Genomic DNA, 21,714 nt, shown 5'->3' with positions numbered 1-21,714 from the left:
GCCATCAATTTTGACAAAATTTTCTGTGCCTTTGTAGCTCACACATCCCCAAAACATCAGCGAACCACCTCTGTACCTTTCATCATAGGCCTTGTTGACTCCTCTCCAAATGTAGCATTTATGGTTGTGGCCAAAAAAGCTAAAATTTTGGTCTCATCGCTCTAAATGACTTTGTGCCAGAAGGTTTGAGGCTTGTCTGTGCTGTCTGGTGTATTTGTAAGAGGGATACTTTGTGACATTTGCGTAGTAGTGGCTTTCTTCTGGTAACTCAATCATGCAGCCCTTCTTTGTTCAAGTGCCTCCTTATTGTGCATCTTGAAACGGCCACACCACATGTTTTCAGAGAGTCCTGTATTTCACCTGAAGTTATTTGTGGGTTTTTCTTAGCATCGTGAACAAATTTTCCTGGAAGTTGTGGCTGAAAATTTGAATTGGTCTACTTAACTGTGGTTTAGTTTCAACAGAATTCCTCATTTTCCACTTGATTAGAGTTTGAACATTGCCGATTGGCATTCTCAATTACCTGGATATCTTTTTATATCCCTTACCTGTTTTATATAATTCAACTACCTTTTTCTGCAGATCCTTTGACAATTCTTTTGCTTTCCCCATGACTCAGAATCCAGAAAAATCGTTGCAGCACTGGATGAAAGATGCAAGGGTCTGTCAGGAGTCCAGAAACTCAGTGACCCTTTATATACACACACACACACACTAATTACAAGCAAACAGATCACAGGTGAGGATGATTACCTTTAATAGCCATACAAACTCCTTTGTGTCAGCTTGTGTGCATGTTATCAGGCCAAAATCACCAAGGTATAGAAACTTTTGATCAGGGTAATTTGGGTAGTTTCATGCCATTATGATTTAAAAAGAGTAAACTAGGTTGATAATAAATGGCTTAAGAACCATGAGTGAAAAAATGTTTTTGTGAGTTATTCTTATTCTCTGAAAAATGGTCAAGAAATCAAATTCTGCAAGGGTATGTAAACTTATGAGCACAACTGTACTACTCATTTACAGTGGTGGGATACGAACAAATCAGCCATTCTGATCCTGAAAACAGGCAAAATATTTGCTGCACTTACTGCAGGACGGCTTGTGCCACGAACATGTCCACCTCACTACGGTAGCCACGGGTGGATGAGTATTCTACTAACATATTAGCGCACCCCTCTCCATCTGAGGAGTGCAGGAAGTGATATCGGGACTCATAATAGTTTTGCTCTGAAAAAAGAAAAGATCATTAATGAAAAATAGTAACAGAACACCAAACGACTGTGTTGTCTGGTAGTCTGTATAAATCTAAGGACTAGATCAACAGAAATGCACATTTTTGGCAGGTTAAACAGGCCTTATACAGTACATGTATTTCAACAGTGAATTTAGCAGTTTGCCTGCAGTTCAGCCTTAATGCAAGGCAACTTCATAGAGCCCCCTTACAAAAATAAAAAATAAAAAATACATTAAAAGATGACTGTTGCACCACAGTAACCAGATGTTAGCTTTCAATCTCCAGAAGACAAAGTTAAAATCAAATGTCACACAGAATGATCTCCCAAACATAACTATGTGTCAGACATAAAAAAAGGCAAGAAGCACCACTGCTAAATTTGGAAAAAATAAATAAAATAAAAAAAAAGGAGGAGAACATATCCTGCCAGCTACAGGCTCCACGCCCGATGTGTTTCACCCCAAGGAGGGCTTTGTCACAGAGGTTCCTATGAAACACATCATAGGCAGAACCTATTTCTAGTAAGGAATATGCCCTTATAATAAAGTTGGTAATAAATGGTCTATAAAAGTACATCTACTTATTATGATCAATCAAATGTGATCGCCTGAGACAAGAATTGTACCATTTCAGGTGGCAATATATCCTACCTTTCCATAACGTAATAGCTAGCAATTGGTGCAGCTTTGGGTGACCTAGTTTTCCAGACCCTCCAGACGACCACTTGAGAGCCCGGGATACAAATGCCACTCGCTCTGGAGAGTTTTGATCCATCAAACTAAACAATTTGGCCAAGTTTTCTAAAGAAATTTCACAAGATTTTAATACAACATATACATTTTAATAAATAACAAAATAGCATCCTAAACAAACAGGCGATAGTTAATTCTTTTAGGCCCCTTTCACACTACTGCGACTTCAAAGTCACGCGATTTTACCGTGATTTTTGGGGCAGCGATTTTAGGGAATGCCTGTGCAACTGGCATCAAAGTCAGACCGAAATAGTGCAGGGACTACTTTGAAGTCAGAACGACTTTAAGTCGTACTAATATGAATGGTTGTCATTGGAAATCATGGGGAACGACTTGTCATGGTACTTAAAAATAAAATAATGTGGTTGCAGAAGTGTGCACACCCTCTTATAACTGGGGATTTAGCTGGGTTCAGAATTAAGGAATCACATCCAAAATCATGTTAAATATGAGTCAGTAGGCACCTGCAAAAGTGCCTCTGATTAACCCCAAATACAGTTCAGCTGTTCTAGTAGGCCTCTCCTGACATTTTCTTAGTCGCATCGTACAGCAAAAGCCATGGTCTGCAGAGAGCTTCCAAAGCATCAGAGGGATCTCATTTGTTAAAAAGGTATCAGTCAGGAGAAAGGTACAAAAGAATTTCCAAGGCATTAGGTATACCATGGAACACAGCGAAGACAGTCATCAAGTGGAGAAAGAATGACACAACAGTGACCTCCCTCCAAAAATGAAAAGACGAGAAGAGAACTGGTCAGGGAGGCTGCCAAGAGGCCTACAGCAACATCAAAGGAGCTTCAGGAATATCTGGCACGTACTGGCTGTGTGGTATATGTGACATTCTCCCGTATTCTTCATATATATTTGGTCTATGGGGTAAAGTGGCAAGACGGGTGCTTTCCTTCATAAAAGAAAAGGCTTCCAAGCCTGGCTAAAATTTGCAAAAACACATCGGAAGTCTACCCAAAGCATGTGGGAAAATGTGTTCTGGTCTGATGAAACCAAGGTGGAACTTTTTGGCCATAATTCCAAAAGATGTTTGGTGCAAAAACACTACACGTCACCAAAAGAATACCATACCCACAGCGAAGCATGGTGGTGGTGGCGGCATCATGCTTTGGGGCCGTTTTTCTTTAGCTGGAACAGGGGCTTTAGTCAAGATAGAGGGAATTTTGAACCGTTCCAAATACCAGTCAATATTGGCACAAAACCTTCAGGCTTCTGCTAGAAAGCTGAACAGCATGACAACGGCCCAAAGCATACATCCAAATCAACAAAGGAATGGCTTCACCAGAAGATTAAAGTTTTGGAATGGCCCAGCCAGAGCCCAGACCTGAATCCCATTGAAAATCTGTGGAGAGTTCAGAAGAGGGCTGTGCACAGGAGATGCCCTCGCAATATGACAGATTTGGAGTGTTTTTGCAAAGAGTGGGCAAATATTGGCAAATGAAGATGTGCCAAGCTGATCGTCTTATACCAAAAAGACAGAGTGCTATAAAAAAAAAATATATATATATATATATATATATATATATATATATATATATATATATATATATATACACACACACTTCAACAAAGTATTAGTTTAAGGATGTGCACACTTAGGTAACCATATTATGATATTTTTTCTTTTATTTTTACTTTCCTCCACCTCAGTGCTACACATGCCCTGTATACAACCTTTATTTGTGTGTGTGTAGCACGTCTAAAGTTACTTTACTACATTTTTATATTCATAAAAGTCCATGCCCTCAAGGAGCTTACAATCCAAGGTGCCCAACTCACATTCATACATACACTAGGGCCAATTCAGACAGGAGCCAATTAACCTACCAGCATGTCTTTGGAGTGTGGGAGGAAACCCACACAGGCAGGTGGAGAACATGCAAACTCCAGGCAGGTAGTGTCGAGGTTGGGATTCGAACAGACGACCCTAGTGCTGCTAGGCAGAAACCACTTGCACACAGGTCAAGCAATAAAAAGCTCCAAGATCCTAAAGCAAAAGGCAAAAGAAAGCAGCTTTTCTGTAGGTCATATTTACCAAAGTAAAATGAGGAGACGTTAAATGCGAGTCTTATTTAAGAAATTGGGATGATTTCAAAAATAGGCACTGTTTGATCAAGCACAGTGATAGGATATGTAAAGAATGCTATGCCTTCCTTGTTAAATAATTCTTGTTGGTAATTATTATAAATTTCAATGCTGTGTCAATACAAGTGACACAAACTGGAATTTTTTTAATTTTTTTTATTTTATTTTTTAAATGGGAAACTGTACAGACCGAAACCTGGCACTATAGTGGCTACCTACCATAGCTGAGGGCCCCAATCTAGAGAGGAAGAGGACATGACCGAAGTCCTCAATGCATTTCTGCTTGTAGGACAGACATGCCACTGGGGTTCATCTATTAAAAAGGCAGAGTGTGCACTTTGCAAATGCAGTTGCACTCATTTCCACCCAGAGATTAGTGAATGTGGCGAAGCTTCACATTGTAAAGAATATCCAATCAGGCGCAATGAAACTAAAACAGCATTTTTGCTTGCACATGATTGGATGGTGGAAATAAGCAGAGCTGCACCCCATTCACTAAGCCAGGGATCTCCAAACTACGGCCTTCCAGTTGTTAAGGAACTACACATCCCATGAGGCATTGCAAAACTGACATTCACAGACCTGACTAGGCATGATGGGAATTGTAGTTCCTTAACAACTGGAGGGCCGCAGTTTGGAGACCCCCTGCACTAAGCTCTGGGGAAACTATTTGCAGTCTATTTGTGCCTTTAGTAAATTAACTCCACTGTCTGTTATAACAGACATCTTTTTGCAGCACATACAATGCTGTGAAGGAAAGCAGTATGTACTCTCTCACACCCCCTGACCCCCCCCCAAAAACAACTTTTGTTAAAGCCTTGAAAGAAGACCACCTTTCTGAACATCTTACACCCATATTTAGGGTGTAACATGCTTAGCATCCAACCCATATCCATGACCCCCCCACCCCAAACACCTTGTGGCAGCGATCTCCTCTCCAAACAGAGCGTGGCCTTGCAGAACCCTGTGAATCAATGAACTACAAGTACCGACAGCCCCTGTGGCTGAAACTTGTAGTTCCCAATGGACAACCAAGGCACTAGTGACCACTGTAGGTCGTTCATAGAGCATCCAGTCAGTGTTTAACTGCCTCCCCATATCAGGTAAGCAGCTACACAGACAGTCTGCAGGAGCTGGCATTACGCCTGCAATCTGCTGATCATGGGTGCAAGACAAGTTCCTAACAAAATATAAAAACACTTTCTCTCTCCCCCCTTCCTTCCCTCCCCCCCATAAAAAAAAAAAAAAAAAAAAAAGTGCATTTTATTATTTTTTTGCAAAGGTGAACTAATCCTTTAATAATCCAGTTTGGGAAATTTTAAAAACATTTGGTTATAAGGAATGCGGACTGTCACTTTAAGGCTTCACAACTATTTTTTTTGAGGTGAAGGTCTGCTGGCAAGTTGTTTAAAGTAACTATCAGCACCCTCATTGACCTACCACCAAAAAAATAAAAATAAATAATTCTCCTCCTGATGATTAAAAATGCTTCTCTTTTTTGAAATTCTAGATTAAAACCTTAATCCAGCTTTTGTGCATTTATTATTTACACACTTTTATTAACATTTTTCTCCCCTAGCAAAGAGACGGATACATCATCTTTCTCCTCAGTCAGAGGAAAAAGCATACACAGGGTTGGGTTTTACAGTGATTGATCACTGTGATAGCTGAACGGAGGTTATCACAGCGATTAGGTAATCGGGGGAATTCTGGTTCCAGATTGTTAGTGGTTGTGACAGCCCAATCCCTGTGCTGGGAAAGCGCTGTGTAGTACACTCCTAGCACAAAGACAATGCAATGCATATATGCAGCCTCAAAGAAGATGACCCACTTCAGTGAGGGGGCATATATGTGTACATGTGGCAGCAAGAGGTTAAAGCCAAACTCCAGGTATGAACTTAAAATTGTACTGGTTCAACATAGACATTGGTGGTCAGTGGCCCTTTGCCGCCGCCCCCCCTCCACCCCCCCACGACTGTGGCAGCTTTCCTGTATTGTAGGGGGAAGGGATGGGTTCTTCATTGTAAAACTACACTAGTGATCGCTGATTGATCATCACAGCAATCACATGGCACACAGCCACTCCAGTTGGATCTGTACCTTTAGCCGATGCCGTCTGCTGTGAGATGAAGGCAGGAGCAGCAGATTGTGAAAGTACGGGTATGTCCATCCACCCCCTTGTAAAGCAGGTAGGTAGGGAGGGAGGATAAACTCCAGACAGAAAAAAAAATAAAAAATAAAAACACACCACACAAATTAATAGAATATTATGTAGCCTCTGGGAGAGCAATAGGAGGCAGTTGGGGGCTATCAGGTGTGTTATGCTGACAAACAAATAGGGCAGAGAGATAACCTCATTGTTAAGCTGCTGCTCCTTCACTGTCTAGTCACAGGCTGGGGGGCAAGAAAGTGACCTAGTTAGGTTGCTTATCTGAAATTAAACAAAGTCAATTCAACAGCCTGGTTGTGCTGCCTAAATTTGTGGACTGAATTGGGCAAAATTACAAATCCTTTGGCAGGTAAAACACATCCCATATATACATGCATTTCAGTGATATATTTAGTAGTTTGTGTGGAGATTAGCTTTAATGGAAGGAAGCAGAAGTTTTATACATCAGCCCAATCTCACCTAATAAGTTTTCTGTCACTTTGGCTTCAGATTTTTCTAGCGACTCCAGAACAAGCATGGACAGATCAGCAGCACTGTTTTGCTGCAAGGCAAACAAAAGTATTCAAAATGAAGGTTTACAAATGAAAAGTAAACAAAACACGACTTTAGTGCTTACAGGAAGAAACGCTGATTAAACAAGTTACTGCCAAATAAGGCAACAAAGTTACACTTTAATAGCTGCAGCCAATGTGACATTGATAGAGCAGGAATATGTTCTTACTTGACCATGGCTGAAAAACAGCAGAGCTCCAGAATACATTAATTCTCTGGCTTCGGTGTGTTTGTTCTGCGGCATATACCTGGAAAACAAACAAGGGGAACTTTAGCCGAGAAGTTACATTTGTAAAAAAGATCACCAAGGCAAATCAAATTACATTGTAACCAAGATCAGATCTTACCCACATCTGGGTGAACCCAAAAAGGAAACTGTCAGGTATTATTAGGGCGTTTCCACTGGTAAGACTTCCTCCCACTCAGAAGCACAAGAATTTATTCACAAATCTCTCCAAGGACAGAGATGGCAACAAGACAATCCCTGGAACTCAAATGCCCCTTTCACACTGGGGAGGTAGGTGCGTCGGCGGTAAAGCGGCGCTATACTGTCAATTTTGTGGTGCTATTCGGCCACTAGCGGGCCACTTTTACCCCCTGCTAACGGGCGAGAAAGGGTTAGGCTCCATGCACACTGAAGCTCAAAAAAGCTTTTTCTGGATGCCAGATTGCTGGCAGAAAGAAAACGCTGGTTGAAAAACGTGCTTTTAACAGCGTTTTGTACTAGTATTTATGAGCGTTTTCAATAAAAATACACAGAGGACACTCCAAAAATCCCACAGTACATTCCAAACTCCCACAATGCATTGAAAAAAAAAAAATAGAATGCCGAACACCAATTAACGTGTGTTTATTCACGTTTATCGGTTTTTGGCGGTGAAAAACGGCACTTTGAATGCAAATTTCTGGCGTTCAGAAAAAAGCCCATAAACTCCACTGCTCATTAAAGCTAAAAAAACGTCCATGTGTGCATGGACACATAGGCTAAGACCCCTTTCACACTGGGGCGTTTTTCAAGCGCTTTAGCGTTAAAAAAAGCGCTTGAAAGAAGCCTTATCTGCAGTCCCAATGTGATATGTCAGCGCCCGAAAAACGCTCGTAAAGCGCCGCTTAAATTAGCAGCCCTTTACCAGCGTTTTTTGAGCGTTAATGGGGCACTTTTAACCCCTGCTAGTGGCCAAATAAAGGGTTAAAAGTGCCCACAAAATGCTGCTGCCAGTAGCGTTTTTCAGGCGTTTTACAAGCGCTTCCCATTGATTTCAATGGGAAGGGCCGTTTTAGCAGCGTTGTAGTCACCGCTCCAAAAGCGCTGCAAAGAAGCTGCTTGCAGGACTTTTTGACGCTCCGCCAGCGCAGCGCCTCAGTGTGAAAGCACTCGGGCTTTTACATTGGGGTTGCAGCTTCTTTCAGGCGCTTTTTTTAACACTAAAGCGCCTGAAAAAAACGCCCCAGTGTGAAAGGGATCTTGGTGTGAAAGCACTCGGGCTTTTACATTGGGATTGCAGTTGCAGCTTCTTTCAGGCGCTTTTTTTAATGCTAAAGCGCATGAAAAACGCCTGAAAAACGCCCCAGTGTGAAAGGGATCTTGGTGTGAAAGCACTCGGGCTTTTACATTGGGATTGCAGTTGCAGCTTCTTTCAGGCGCTTTTTTTAATGCTAAAGCGCATGAAAAACGCCTGAAAAACGCCCCAGTGTGAAAGGGGGTCTAACAGAGTGAAGTTTATGGGCTTTAAAAGAAAAAAAAAAAATGCCCAAACGCCAATAAACTGCAGTTTATGAGCTCCAGTGTGCATGGAGCCTTAGAAGCAGCGCTATGCCTATTCTTCCACTTTCCAGGATCCCACTGTGGGAGACATCTGGCCTTTGATTTTGATTTTTTTTAAACGCAGTTTACTATTCCTTTTATATAAATGTCATACCTTATATAAATATAAAAAAGGTACACTCCAGCATTATCAAAATATTGTTACCATAGTAAGCCTCTCCTAACATGAAAAAAAAAAAAAATAGCTGCTCCTACATTCCCTAAGGCCCCTTTCACACGGGCGGACCGTTTGCGGATGAAATACGGACATACATGCATCCCTATGGGATAGCGGGTGTCTGCGGATGAACATCAACAGACACCCGATATCGTCCGTCTCCGCTATGGTCCGATTCTGCAGATGGGGGAAAAGCCTATTTTTCTATCCGTCTGCAGAGCGGATGAACACGGACAGACAGTCTGTGTTCATCCGTCCCCCATAGAGGAGAGCGGAGAGCTGACAGGGCGGTCCCTACACAGTGTGCCAAGACCGCCCTGTCATCTGCCGGCTCAGCTGGGATAAACGGAGCGATCCCCGCTGAGCAAGCGGATCATTACGGATCCGTCCCGTGTGAAAGGGGCCTTAGCCCGGCCAATGGAGCATTGTGGGTGTTTCATGTTATTAGAGATTACCGAAAGTCTGTTGCTTTCAATCAGACAAATCCTTTGTGGCTGGCATACCACAGAACGGTATATGTAATGCACAGATATGTCTCTCCAGGTGTACAAATATAATAATGACAAACTATACATAGAAAAAAAATAAAAAATAAGTCTTTTAAAAACATTAACAACATGGATTAATAATATTGACAATAAGCTACGTGAACATCTCAAAAGAAACCTACATAAAAATGTATATTTCCACTATTCATGTAGTTTATGATGACAATAATTCTATGACCATTATGAAGGTGGGAGTAAAAAGGGAAGGTGAACACGTTGCTTTAGAGACAAGCAGAAGTTTACATTAAAAGATGTATTGGAATTTCCCCCCCCCCCCCCCCCCGCAGATTAATACTTACCTAGGTGGATATAGCATCGGTCTGATGCTGCATCTGTCCCCAACACTGAGAACAGAGTGACCAAACGCCGCTAATCGCTTGGTTCTCAGAGAGCTGGTGAACGTCCATCACCACTGTCTGCGACCATAACACCCCCCCCCCTCACTGGAGCACTGGGCTGTGGGGCACCTTGCTGATAGGCTGAGTCGGGTGCTGGTCCAGGCATGTGGGCGGATCCCAACTGCATTGTCACGCTCTTGCCCGAGCCTGCACAGGCTCCATGATTTCAGCCCGCTGTATGCTGAAAATGGGTCACAGGAGTAGAGTTGGTTTTGTACTCCACAGGATCCACAGGATATCCACAGGAGAAGTACATCATAGCTTGTTTGGCTGTACATCTCCTTTAATACAGATGATATAAAAAACACAAACACAATGAGCCAACAAACTGCAGCAATATACAGTGGAGGGTGCCCACTGGTGTCCAGTGCCCACTGACAAAGAAATAATCAGTCTACAATTTTAATGGTAGGTTTATTTTAACAGTGAGAGACAGAACAAAAAATAAATAAATAAATAATCCAGAAAAACACATTTCTCGAAAGTTATAAATTGACTAGCATTTTAAGCCCCCTAGCGTTATTCCCGAGTCTGGCTCGGGGTGGAATTTCAGTACCATAAGCTGTAACCCCGAGCCAGACTCGGGATCGCATTGCAGGATACAGGGAGAGTTACTTACCTTGTCCCCTGGATCCTGCGAGGTCTTCCCGCTGTGCGTGCGAGCTGTCTCCTCGCTCGATTCACACAGTGCCCGAGTGGCGCTGAGCTCCGTTCCCTGCGACGCACGGGAACGGAGACCGGTGCCAAATTCAAAAAAGAAAAACCACACAATACACATACAGTACTGTAATCTTACAGATTGCAGTACTGTATAAAAAAAAAAAAATTTATATATATATATATATATATATATATATATATATATATATATATATATATATATATATATATATATATATATATATATATATATATATATACACACCCCTTTGTCCCTAGTGACCTGTGCAGTGCCCTGCATGTAGTTTTATATTATAAAATACTGTTTTTTCTGCCTGGAATTTGGAGATTGTCCATAGCAATCAAAAAGTGTCCCTTTATATCAAAAGTGGTTATAGACCAACTAGAAAACAGCGATAATAAATTAGAATAAGCAGAATTGAGCGATATCGATTTCTGGGGAAATTCGTCATCAAACACTAAATCTAGTGACAGCGACAACTATGCAACTGAGCAAATTTCAGTGTTATTGGTTTGATTACATTATTGAATATTTTTTTGTTATTATTTGTTATTTATAGTTCTATTATAATTTATGATTTTGTGTTTCAAACTACTATCATACCCAGGATGAGTTATTCCTAAGAAGTGCAGGCCTACAATATAAAAAAAAAAAAAAAACGCCAAAATTTCCATGCAAAATAATGGTACCGCATTCAGCACCTAAAATCAGAAATAATCATACCGCCAGGGAGGTAAAAAATTAGTGAAATAAGTATTCAACCCCTTCGCAAAACATGGACGTCGTATTTGGTGGCAAAACCCTTGTTGACAATAACAGAGGTCAGACATTCCTTGTAGTTGGCCCCCAGGTTTGAACACATCTCAGAATGGATTTTGTCCCACTCCTCTTTGCAGATCCTCCAAGTCATTAAGGTTTTGAGGCTGGAGTTTGGTAACTAGAACTTTCAGCTCCCTCCACATATTTTCTCTGGGATTAAGGTCTGGAGACTGGCTAGGTCACTCCAAGACTTTAATGTGCTTCTTCTTAAGCCACTCCTTTGTGGCCTTGTTGTGGGTTGTCATGCTGGAATACCCACCCATGGCCCATTTTCAATGCCCTTGCTGAGGGAAGGAGGTTCTCATCCAAGATTTAGTTCAATCTTGTTTTAGTGAAATAAACAAACAAAACGAAGGAAATGTATTCCACAGACAACATCAATAACAGTAGTAGATGGTGACAATAAGTCAAGTGTATATGAAGGATACATAATGTAGTATTTTACAAAGTTTGTTATGTGTGTCCATAACAAGGAAAAAACATTTGAACAAACAAGTTGAGACATAACATGGATAATTAAAGGGGCCTCTCCCTGTACAGGAGGGGATTACATGTAAACTTCATGTATTAATTACAATCAAACTTATTCTAAAAACCTGTTATGTTGTAGAGGATTTGCGTGTGAGGGTCATATTTTGCATCTGGATTTTGAGGAGTACATTTATATGAAGAGAAGGATTTAAGGGAAAGCAGAAAGGTTAGGAACAGGAGTCACTCCAACATGGTCATGAGGTGGTGCAGTCTAGGTTGCCCTCTGCCCAGGAGATGAAGTCCGATGAGTAGCGAAACATGGACCAAGAATTCCAAGTAAGAGAGGACTGATAGTCTTTATTAGATTCCTCAGCCAACAGATGTTCAAGGTCTCTAATGCGGTCAACTTCAATAGCCCACTCCCCCAGGGAAGGTATAATCCTCGACTCCCAATACCGTGGAATCACCATTCTGGCTGGGGCCAAGAAGGGACGCAATACATCTTTAATGGACTTGAATGCACCCGGGAGCACCAGCCGTGGAGCATGGTGCCCCTGGAGCTTAGACATCGCCAACAGGTATCTGGTATTGTGAAATGATGTAAAGTCAAAGGGCATCTATACCACCTTGTCACCAGTTTAAACCCTTTTTGAGTTTTAGTGGCTAGAGAGAGTCTGTACGTTAGAGTAAAGCATTTTTGTCAGTCAATGGGGGAGATGGAGTGTTGGAAATCTTTTCCCCAAGCCTTTGAATAGGGTGGGAGATCATGGTGAGAAGCATTTAGCAAGAGGCAATAAAGATGCGATACCACTTGCATTGGAGGATCGGTTTCTCACCCAAGATTTGACAGTACATGGCCCTGTCCATCATGTCCTTTGATGCAGTGAAGTTGTCCTATCCCCTTAGCAGAAAAACACCCCCAAAGCATAATGTTTCCACCTCCATGTTTGGCAGTGGGGATAGTGTTCTAGGTGTCATAGGCAGCACTCCTCCAAACACAGGAGTTGATAGCAAATAGCTTGATTTTGTTCTCATCTGACCACAACACTTTCATGCAGTTCTCCTCTGAATCATTCAGATGTTCATTAGCAAACTTCAGATGGGCCTCTATATGTGCTTTCTTGAGCAGGGGAATCTTGCAGGCTCTGCAGTATTTCAGTCCTTAAAGGCATAGTGTGTTATCAATTTTTCTTGGTGACTATGGTCCCTGCTGCCTTGAGATCATTGACAAGATTCTCCTATATAGTTTTGGGCTGATTCCTCACCGTTCCCATGATCATTTAAACTCCAGGAGGTGAGGCCTTGCATGGGGCCCCAGACCGAGGGAGTTTGACAGCCATTATGTGTTTCTTCCATTTTCAAATAAACTGTTGTCACCCTCTCACCAAGCTGTTTGACGTTTGTCTTGTAGTCCATTCTAGTCTTGCGTAGGTCTACAATCTTGTCCCCGATTGGACAGCTTTCCATGGTGGAGAGATTGGAATCGCTTCTGTGGACAGGTGTCCTATACACTGGTAACGAGCTGAGATTAGGAGCACTCATAAAGGGAGTTCTCCTAATCTCAGCTTGTTACCTGTATAAAGAGACACCCGAGACTCAGAAATCTTGTCGATTGATAGGGATCAAATACTTATTTCACTCATTAACCTCCTCCCACCCGCCCTATAGCCGAATGACGGCCTTAGAGCGGGCGGGTTCCTTCGCCTGGAAGTATTGTATTCGCCGTGTCTCCCGGAGACAGGCAAATACAGATCGCCGTGAACGGCCAATCAAAGCGGCCGTTCACAGCGCGATCGCAGCTGCCAATGGGAGATGATCTCATATGTAAACATATGAGATCATCTCCCATTGCAGTGTCTCTCCCTCCTCACACAGAGACAGCGTGTGAGGAGGGAGAGCGATCTGTGTGTCAGCCCCAGTGCCATCTGTCAGCCCCAGTGCCATCTGTCAGCCCCAGTGCCATCCGTCAGCCCCAGTGCCATCTGTCAGCCCCAGTGGCGCCAGTGCCACCTGCCAGTGCCGCCAGCCCCAGTGCCGCCAGCCCCAGCGCCGCCCGCCAGTGCCGCCAGCCCCAGTGCCGCCCGCCAGCCCCAGCACCGCCCGCCAGTGCCGCCAGCCCCAGTGCCGCCAGTGCCGTCAGCCCCAGTGCCATCCGCCAGCCCCAGTGCCGCCAGCCCCCAGCCCCAGCGCCGTCAGCCCCAGCGCCGCCTGCCCCAGTGCCGCCTGCCAGCACCAGTGCCGTCAGCCCCAGTGCCACCTGCCAGCCGCAGTGCCATCTGCCAGCCCCATTTGCCAGAGCAATTAGCCAGAGCAAATAGCCAGCAGCATCTGCCAGTGCCAGCCCCAGTGCCAGCCGCAGCGACATCTGCCTCCAGTGCCATCTGTCGTCAGTGCCACGTGGGGTCAGTGCCACGTGGGCATTTCCATTGTCCTGGTGCTCCAGGGCCTTCAAAACTGTAATAGGTGGTTGAGAAATAAGATGTGTAATTTATGCTCCTAGAACGCCTGATGGTGCTATTTCAATATTGGGCCTCTGTATGTGGTCAGGCTGTGTAAAAGTCTCACACATTTGGTATCGTTATACTCAGGAGGAGTAGTAGAACGTATTTTGGGGTGTCATTTTTGCTATGTACATGCTATGTGTTGGAAATATCTTATAAATGGACAACTTTGCGTAAAAAAAAAAAAATGCGTTTTCATTTTTTTTCCACATTTTCCCAAAACTTCTGAAAAAAAAATGAACCATTCAAACGACTCATTATGCCTCATAGATTATACGTTGGGGTGTTAGCTTTCCAAAATGGGGTCACTTTGTGGGCATTTCCATTGTCCTGGTGCTCCAGGGCCTTCAAAAATGTAATAGGTGGTTGAGAAATGAAATGTGTCATTTATGCTCCTAGAACGCCTGATGGTGCTATTTCAAAATTGGGCCTCTGTATGTGGCCAGGCTGTGTAAAAGTCTCACACATTTGGTATCGTAATACTCAGGAGTAGCAGAACGTATTTTGGGGTGTCATTTGTGGTATACACATGCCATGTGAGAGAAATAACCTATTACATTGAAAATTTTGTGAGAAAAAAAAAAAAAAAAATCTTCATTTTGCAAAGAATTGTGGGAAAAAGATGACAACATCAAAAACCTCCCCATGCATCTTACTAAATACCTTGGAATGTCTACTTTCAAAAAAGGGGTAATTTGGGGGGTATTTGTACTTTCCTGGCTTGTTCGGGTCGCAAGAAATGAGATAGGCCACCAGTAAATCAGGTGTGATCAATTTTGTGCGATTCGCACCACAGCTTGTAGACTCTCTAACTTTCACAAAGACCAAATAATATCCACTAATTTGGGTTATTTTTACCAAAGATATATAGCAGTATAAATTGTGGCCAAAATGTATGAAAAAAAAATTATAATTTGCAAAATTTTATCACAGAAACAAAGAAATATGCGTTTTTTTTTGAAAATTTTCGGTCTTTTTTCATTTATAGCGCAAAAAATAAAAACCCCAGAGGTGATCAAATACCACCAAAAGAAAGCTCTATTTGTGGGGAAAAAAAGGACACAAAATTAATTTGGGTACAGTGTTGCATGACTGAGTAATTGTCATTCAAAGTGTGAGAGCACCAAAAGCTGAAAATTGGTCTGGTCAGGAAGGGTGTTTAAGTGCCCAGTAAGCAAGTGGTTAAAATGCTTTTTACTGAATATTTTTGTTGTTATTCTGTCTCTCGCTGTTAAAATAAACCTACCATTAAAACTATAGACTGATCATTTCTTTGTCAGTGGGCAAATATACAAAATCAGCAAATACTGTAACTGCTAAACATTTATTAGAAGGACACTTAACTGTCCAGGGATCCAGCACCATCTTCACCCGTGGGGGTTCTTCAGGCTCCTGGTGCCAGCATGTTTAGTGTGGGAAGTGGGTTGCGACTCCTTGCAGATTCACAGTAAATGTGCAAGCTGCTTTGCGCCCTGTGAATGGTCCCACAACATGTCCCAGAAGGCTGCGGGGGGGCGGAACCAGATTTCAGGTGGAATCACCTAGGCCAGTGATGGCGAACCTTGGCACCCCAGATGGTTTGGAACTACATTTCCCATGATGCGCCACTACACTGAAGAGTGCACGAGCATCATGGGAAATGTAGTTCCAAAACATCTGGGGTGCCAAGGTTCGCCATCACTGACCTAGGCAGATTGACCGGAAGTGGACCGCATCCAATACTGCAATATATTCCATTTTTTTTGTTTTGGGTTTGATACTGCTTTAAGACAGAAGAGATGACCTAAAGATTTGAGTAACCTCTCAGGGATGGGACAGGTCGCTTTGAACATGTGCTCCCCATTACACCATTAGTGTGTACATCAGTCCTTATACACCAGCCTTTAGACCACTTTCACACTGGAGGCGTTTTTTCAGGCACTTTAGCGCTAAAAACAGCACCTGTAAATTGACTGAAAAAAGTGCTTTCACACTGGGGCACTGCACTGGCAGGGCATCACAAAAAGTCCTGCAAGCAGCTCCTTTGGAGCACTGTAGGAGCAGTGAATACACCGCTCCTAAAGCGCCCCTGCCCACTGAACTCAATGGGCAGCACCGCCATACCGCCGGCAAAGCTGCAGCAGCGTTTTTAACCCTTTTTGGAGCTATCGGGGGTTAAAACCACCACTAAAAATAGCAGCACTTTACGGCCGACGTCTGGGCGCTTTTCAGTGTGAAAGGGCTCTTAGTGTCATCAGGAGCAAAGCTGAAGACAGTCAGTGGAAATGAAGGCGTCTTGTATTAAGCTTTTTTTTTTTATCTTCCACATCTGGGCAAGTTTTCTTAGCCAACATTAGTTTGGGGAAACCCATGACTGGTGAAGAAATGCCAACCTGCCCAAAACAATCAGCATGGGCGATTCCTCACCACACAGTCAGGATCTGAATCCATCAGATCATAAAATGCTTTAATAATTTAGTGTGGGAACTAAAGGTGGCCCCCACCCTTTACATACAGTATATTCACGATTTGGGCCATGCTCACACTGATCCGACACAAAAGTCACAGGAAATTCGATACGGATTTGCCCTACGACTTTGTTCCGACATAGATCCCACTTTAATGGACAGGACCCGGCTTAAAATGAGTGCGACTTGGGTCTGGTATGGATTTCCATGCCAAATTTACAAAAAAAAAAAAAAAATAGAACATTGGCGCAAGTGAGCGCCCATCCCCATTAGTTGAGGGGAGGATCTTTTGTTTTTGTTAAATCTGGTCAGTGACAGAGGATGACATGATTGATGTTGGATCTACATCAGGGACATTCAAATTTTTAATAAAGGACTTGTTAAAAACTGCCTCATGATTTTTGTTAAACGACACTATTTTTTGGGGGGTGAATGGGTAGGAGTACTAGATATGTACCCCATACTGAGTCACATATGGGGGGGGGGGAGGTGCGCCAGGATCTGCCGGCCCCGCCTTTCTTAAAATGGTATTCCAGACCCCTACAATCACAGCCCATGGTTGTAAGGAAGAGACCCCCCCCCCCCCATCAACATGGGGGATGTGTCAGGGTCTGCAGGCCCTCATTATCTAGTAAGTTGACCATCACTGGTCTATTCATTAAAGTGATTTTGTGTCCTCTCCCCTGCTGTACATGCTTGCTGCTGAGCCCTGCTCTGTGTGCGGCACACATAGAGCAGCTTGGTCCTACACCCTGCTCTCTCCTTACTGGCTGTGATTGACAGCAGCAGGAGTTAGTGGCTCCCGCTGCTGCTCTCGATCGCAGCGCTGGATTGATTGGCTTAAGTATAAGAGGGGGAGGGGGGACTGTGCCACATGCTGACTATGACCCCAAGAACACCAATCGCTACATTCAAGCACGAAGGTGAAAACATGATGCTTTGGGTCTGTTTCTCTGCTAAAGGTACAGGCCGACTTAAAAAAAAAAAAAAATGAATAAAAATAAAAAAAAAAAAAAATGCCATAAAACTATCCCCTATTTAGTAAACGCTATACCGTTAGCGCAAACCAATAATTGCCTATTGCGATTTTTTTACCAAAAATATGTATGTAGAAGAATACGTATCGGCCAAAGCTGAGGGGAAAAAAAAAAAAAAAAGGTTTTATACACATTTTTGGGGGATATTATAGTAAAAAATAGTGCTTTTTTTTTTTTTTTTTAATTGTCACTTTAACTGATGTGGCTCCCAAACAAAATCGATGTCCCCATTCTCCTACATATTTTTGGTAAAAAAATTTAATAAAATCGCAATAAGCGTTTATTGGTTTGCGCAAAAGTTATAGCGTCTACAAAATAAGGGATAGTTTTATGGCATTTTTATTATTTATTTTTTTACTAGTAATGGCGGCGATCAGCAATTTTATTGTGACTGTGACATTATGGCGGACACGTCGGACAATTTTGACACATTTTTGGGACCATTGGCATTAATACAGCGATCAGTGCGATTAAAAATGCACTGATTACTGTAAAAACGTTACTGGCAGTGAAGAGGTTAACCACTAGGGGGGCAGTGTAGGAGTTAAGTGTGTGTGTGTGTGTGTGTTTGTGTGTGTGTTTTACTGTAGGGGGCGTGGCGTGGCATGTGACGTCACTGATCGTCTTTCCCTATAACAGGGAACAGACGATCAGTGACAAGGTCACTAGGAAGCACGGGGAGAGGTTTGTTTACACTTACCTCTCCCCGTTCTTCAGCTCTGTGACCCGATCACGGAACACCAGCGGCAATCGGGTCCGTGGGTGCTGCGGCCACAGAGCTCAGGACCGGGTTGCGAGTGTGCCGGCAGCGTGTGCGACCCACGGCTGGGCTCCTAAAGGGCAATCTACCTGTACATGCTTGTGCCCAGCTGTGCCATTCGGTCCTTCAGTGGTTAAGATCGATTAATAAATCGTAGGCTAGGTTTCCATTAGCTGCGGCCGTAGCATAAAGCAGGGGTCCGATGCATCCCTGTTCGCTGTTTCAGGGGCGAATCTGGCTCCGTTTTCAGGTGCAAATTCAGACCCAAGATGCACAGAATTGTTTGCCAGTGCGCTTTGCGGCTGTGTGAACTGGCTCTATTGAGAGCCAATCCCACCCTCCTGTCACACGAATTGGATGTGGAAAAACGCTCAAATTTGCATCAGTGTGAACCCAACCTCTATAAACATTTTATTAACCACTTCAGCCCCGGACCATTTGGCTGGCCAAAGACCAGAGCACTTTTTGCGATTCGGCACTGCGTCGCTTTAACTGACAATTGCACGGTCGTGCGGTGTGGCTCCCAAACAAAATTGACGTCCTTTTTTCCCCATAGAGCTTTCTTTTGGTGGTATTTGATCACCTCTGCTGTTTTAATTTTTTGCGCTATAAACAAAAAGGGGAGCAACAATTTTGAAAAAAATAAAAATAAAATGCATTTACTAAAAATTATCGCAATAAGCGTTTATTGATTGGTTTGTGCAAAAGTTATAGCGTCTACAAAATAGGGGATAGTTTTATGGCATTTAAAACATTTTTTTACTAGTAATGGCGGCAATGTTAATCGTAAATGCGACATTATGGCGGACACAGACACTTTTGCCGCTATTTTGGGACCACATTTATACATCGATCAGTGGGATTAAAAAACGCACTGGATTACTGTGTAAACGTGACTGGCAGCGAAGGGGCTAGCCAGGAGTGGGTGCTGCAGGGGTCAAGAGTGTCCTAGGGAGTGATTCTAACTGTGGGGGGAGGGGCTGTGTGTGACAACACTGATCACTGCTCCCGATTAAAGTGGTTGTAAACCCTTACAAACCACTTTGACCTACAGGTAAGCCTAGATTAAGGCTTACCTGTAGGTCCAAGAAATATCTCCTAAACCTATACGGTTTAGGAGATATTTGCCTGAAGACAGCCACCGCTGTCTACGGCGCATGTGCCGTAGACAGCGACGCGCAGGCGCACTGAGCGCGGCATTTCCAACAATGGAGCTGCCACGCGTGTCGGCTCCCGTGCGCATGCGCGGAAGTGACGTCATTGCGGCTCCGCCGAATGACAGCGGCGGAGCTGCGAGACCCCACCGAAAAGATGGATGCGCCAGACTACAGGGGACAGCGGTGACATCGCTGGCTCCTGTGTCAGGTAAGTGACACATAATGGGCTACTATGCGATGCATAGTAGTCCATTATGCTTTGCCTTTGCAGGGAATGAAAGAGGAAGTAAACTCATCAGGGTTTACTTCCTCTTTAAAGGGAGCTGTGATCAGTGTCAGCAGGCAGAACAGGGAAATGCTTGTTTACAACAGTATTTCGCTAATTCTTCCTCCCGGTGAGACGATCGCTGGTATCCCTGCGGACTGACTCGCGGCAGTGCGCCTGCTATTCAAGCCTCGCGACATCACGTACAATAACGTGATTTTGCACAACCAACCTGCTGCAGTAGAGCTGCGGCGGCTGAACCACAAGCCGTTAAAGACCGGTCACTGCTGTTCCGTTTCCTTGTGCAGGGTGACTGGTCTTGTCCCCGTCCCCTACTGTGGTTTTCTGTAAGCAGTCTGTAGTGGGTGGGGCATGCTGGGGCCCCTCCCACAGCCCTGTGATGAGGTCACTGATACTTTTATAAGGTAATAGATGGGTTTGCAAATACATTTGGTGGACAAAGTGGATTTCTACCCTGAGAAAGATCTCAGAGAGAAGGCGTCTGGGTGGAGTTTATGGGTACAATATGTGACTTTGATGGGGTGTCATTAGGCGGCACCAGGCCAAGTCTTGGCGCTGTGTGCGGTCAGGCTGTGCTGTGTGGTGGGGACACCCCGGCCTCCCACTGAGGCTGTACAGGTGTCAGTCCAGCCATCCCTATGGTCAGATGATGATCAGAGGAGTGGAAGTGATGACAGATTCCTATGGGAAGCCATATGTGATGGTTCCATCCACATCACACAGCAGATGTCACCAGTCACACACATGGCCTGCTGTCACCAAGCAATGTAAGGCCCCCTAACCTACCCAGGAATCCTCCCAAGGCCCAGGTGCAGCCCCCCCATAGCAACTAGAAGACATGAGCCAATCAGGGAGCAGGAAGAGCTGCCAGGTTCTGGCGGCTGAAGAGTTAAGCGAGGACTTTCCACAGATTGACACGAATCCCGGCCAGTCAAATGCCAGCGCTGAAGGTAGCCCCGCCTTCCCCTAGCAACCAGAACGCCGGCGGCCAATCAGCGTTTCGCTGGAGGCAAGGGCCCTAGAAAGCTCTGGAAGGTTTCGGACGTTCCCCTCCATACCTGAAGAAGAGTGTTCGGTACATCTGGTGGGCCTCGTAGTAGTCTCCCTTCTCCACACTGGCCCGTAGCTTCCCCTCCACACGCTGCACTCCTCCCCGGTTCCGGGCGCTGCCTTTGGAGCCCTCCTGCTCCGCCATTGCAGCAGCCATCATGGGGAGACGTCACCGGGGCTGATCAACACACGCTGCCCCCTCCCCCCTTCTGCGTACGGAAGCCGAGCAAGGTCACATGAGCGGCCGCGCACTGACATGGCCACGTGACCCGGAGTTCCGGCAGCTGATTGGCTGCTGCTGTCTGCTGTGAAGTCCCTCTGAGATGATCAGTTCTATTGGACTGAACAGAAGGCAGGGAGAGGCTCGTTGTGTGTATAGATAGACGTGGCTATGGAGTTGGGCAATTAAAGCAACAAAAAAATAACCCTTTTCCCAAAACGTGCTTTTTTACCTCCTGTGTTCCCTTGGGAAGATTTCCCTCCACTTCCTGTCCAATAGCCAAGACAGGAAGTGAGAGGAAATCTCTCCAAAGTGAGGGAACCTCTAGTGTCCCCATTGTAAGATTTCCCCCATATTCCTGTTCTGGTGACAACCCAACATTTGGGATTTTCTTTCACTTTCAGTGGTAACAGTAAACAGGACGCATAGGAGAGATCTCCCTCATGGGGATATAAACACTAAAGAGGAGGTAAACCTTAATGGGTTTTATTTCTTCTTTATTCCCCTTGCAAAGTAAAAGCATAATGGGCTAATATGCATTGCGTCTATCTTCA

At 44.1% G+C, this 21,714-nt stretch overlaps 1 protein-coding gene across 1 annotated transcript in view; it reads right to left on the bottom strand.

Annotated features, from left to right (window-relative positions):
- GET4 (guided entry of tail-anchored proteins factor 4) overlaps nt 1-21,157 on the bottom strand; it is a 37,959-nt gene extending 16,802 nt beyond the window's left edge. Inside the window, exons 1-5 of the mRNA XM_077449065.1 lie at nt 20,949-21,157; nt 6,972-7,050; nt 6,710-6,791; nt 1,888-2,037; nt 1,092-1,230 (exon numbers count right to left, since the gene is read on the bottom strand). Coding sequence (XP_077305191.1) covers nt 1,092-1,230; nt 1,888-2,037; nt 6,710-6,791; nt 6,972-7,050; nt 20,949-21,100 — 602 coding nt within the window. The 5' untranslated portion in view covers nt 21,101-21,157. The remainder of the gene's footprint in view (nt 1-1,091; nt 1,231-1,887; nt 2,038-6,709; nt 6,792-6,971; nt 7,051-20,948) is intronic.
- Nucleotides 21,158-21,714: the final 557 nt, after the last annotated feature.

The sequence above is a fragment of the Lithobates pipiens genome, unplaced genomic scaffold, assembly GCF_037356315.1.
Source record: "Lithobates pipiens isolate NorthernLeopardFrog02 unplaced genomic scaffold, aLitPip1_a1.2 Scaffold_22, whole genome shotgun sequence".
Lineage (NCBI taxonomy): Eukaryota > Metazoa > Chordata > Amphibia > Anura > Ranidae > Lithobates > Lithobates pipiens.
This window is presented reverse-complemented; position numbering and strand designations above follow the sequence as displayed.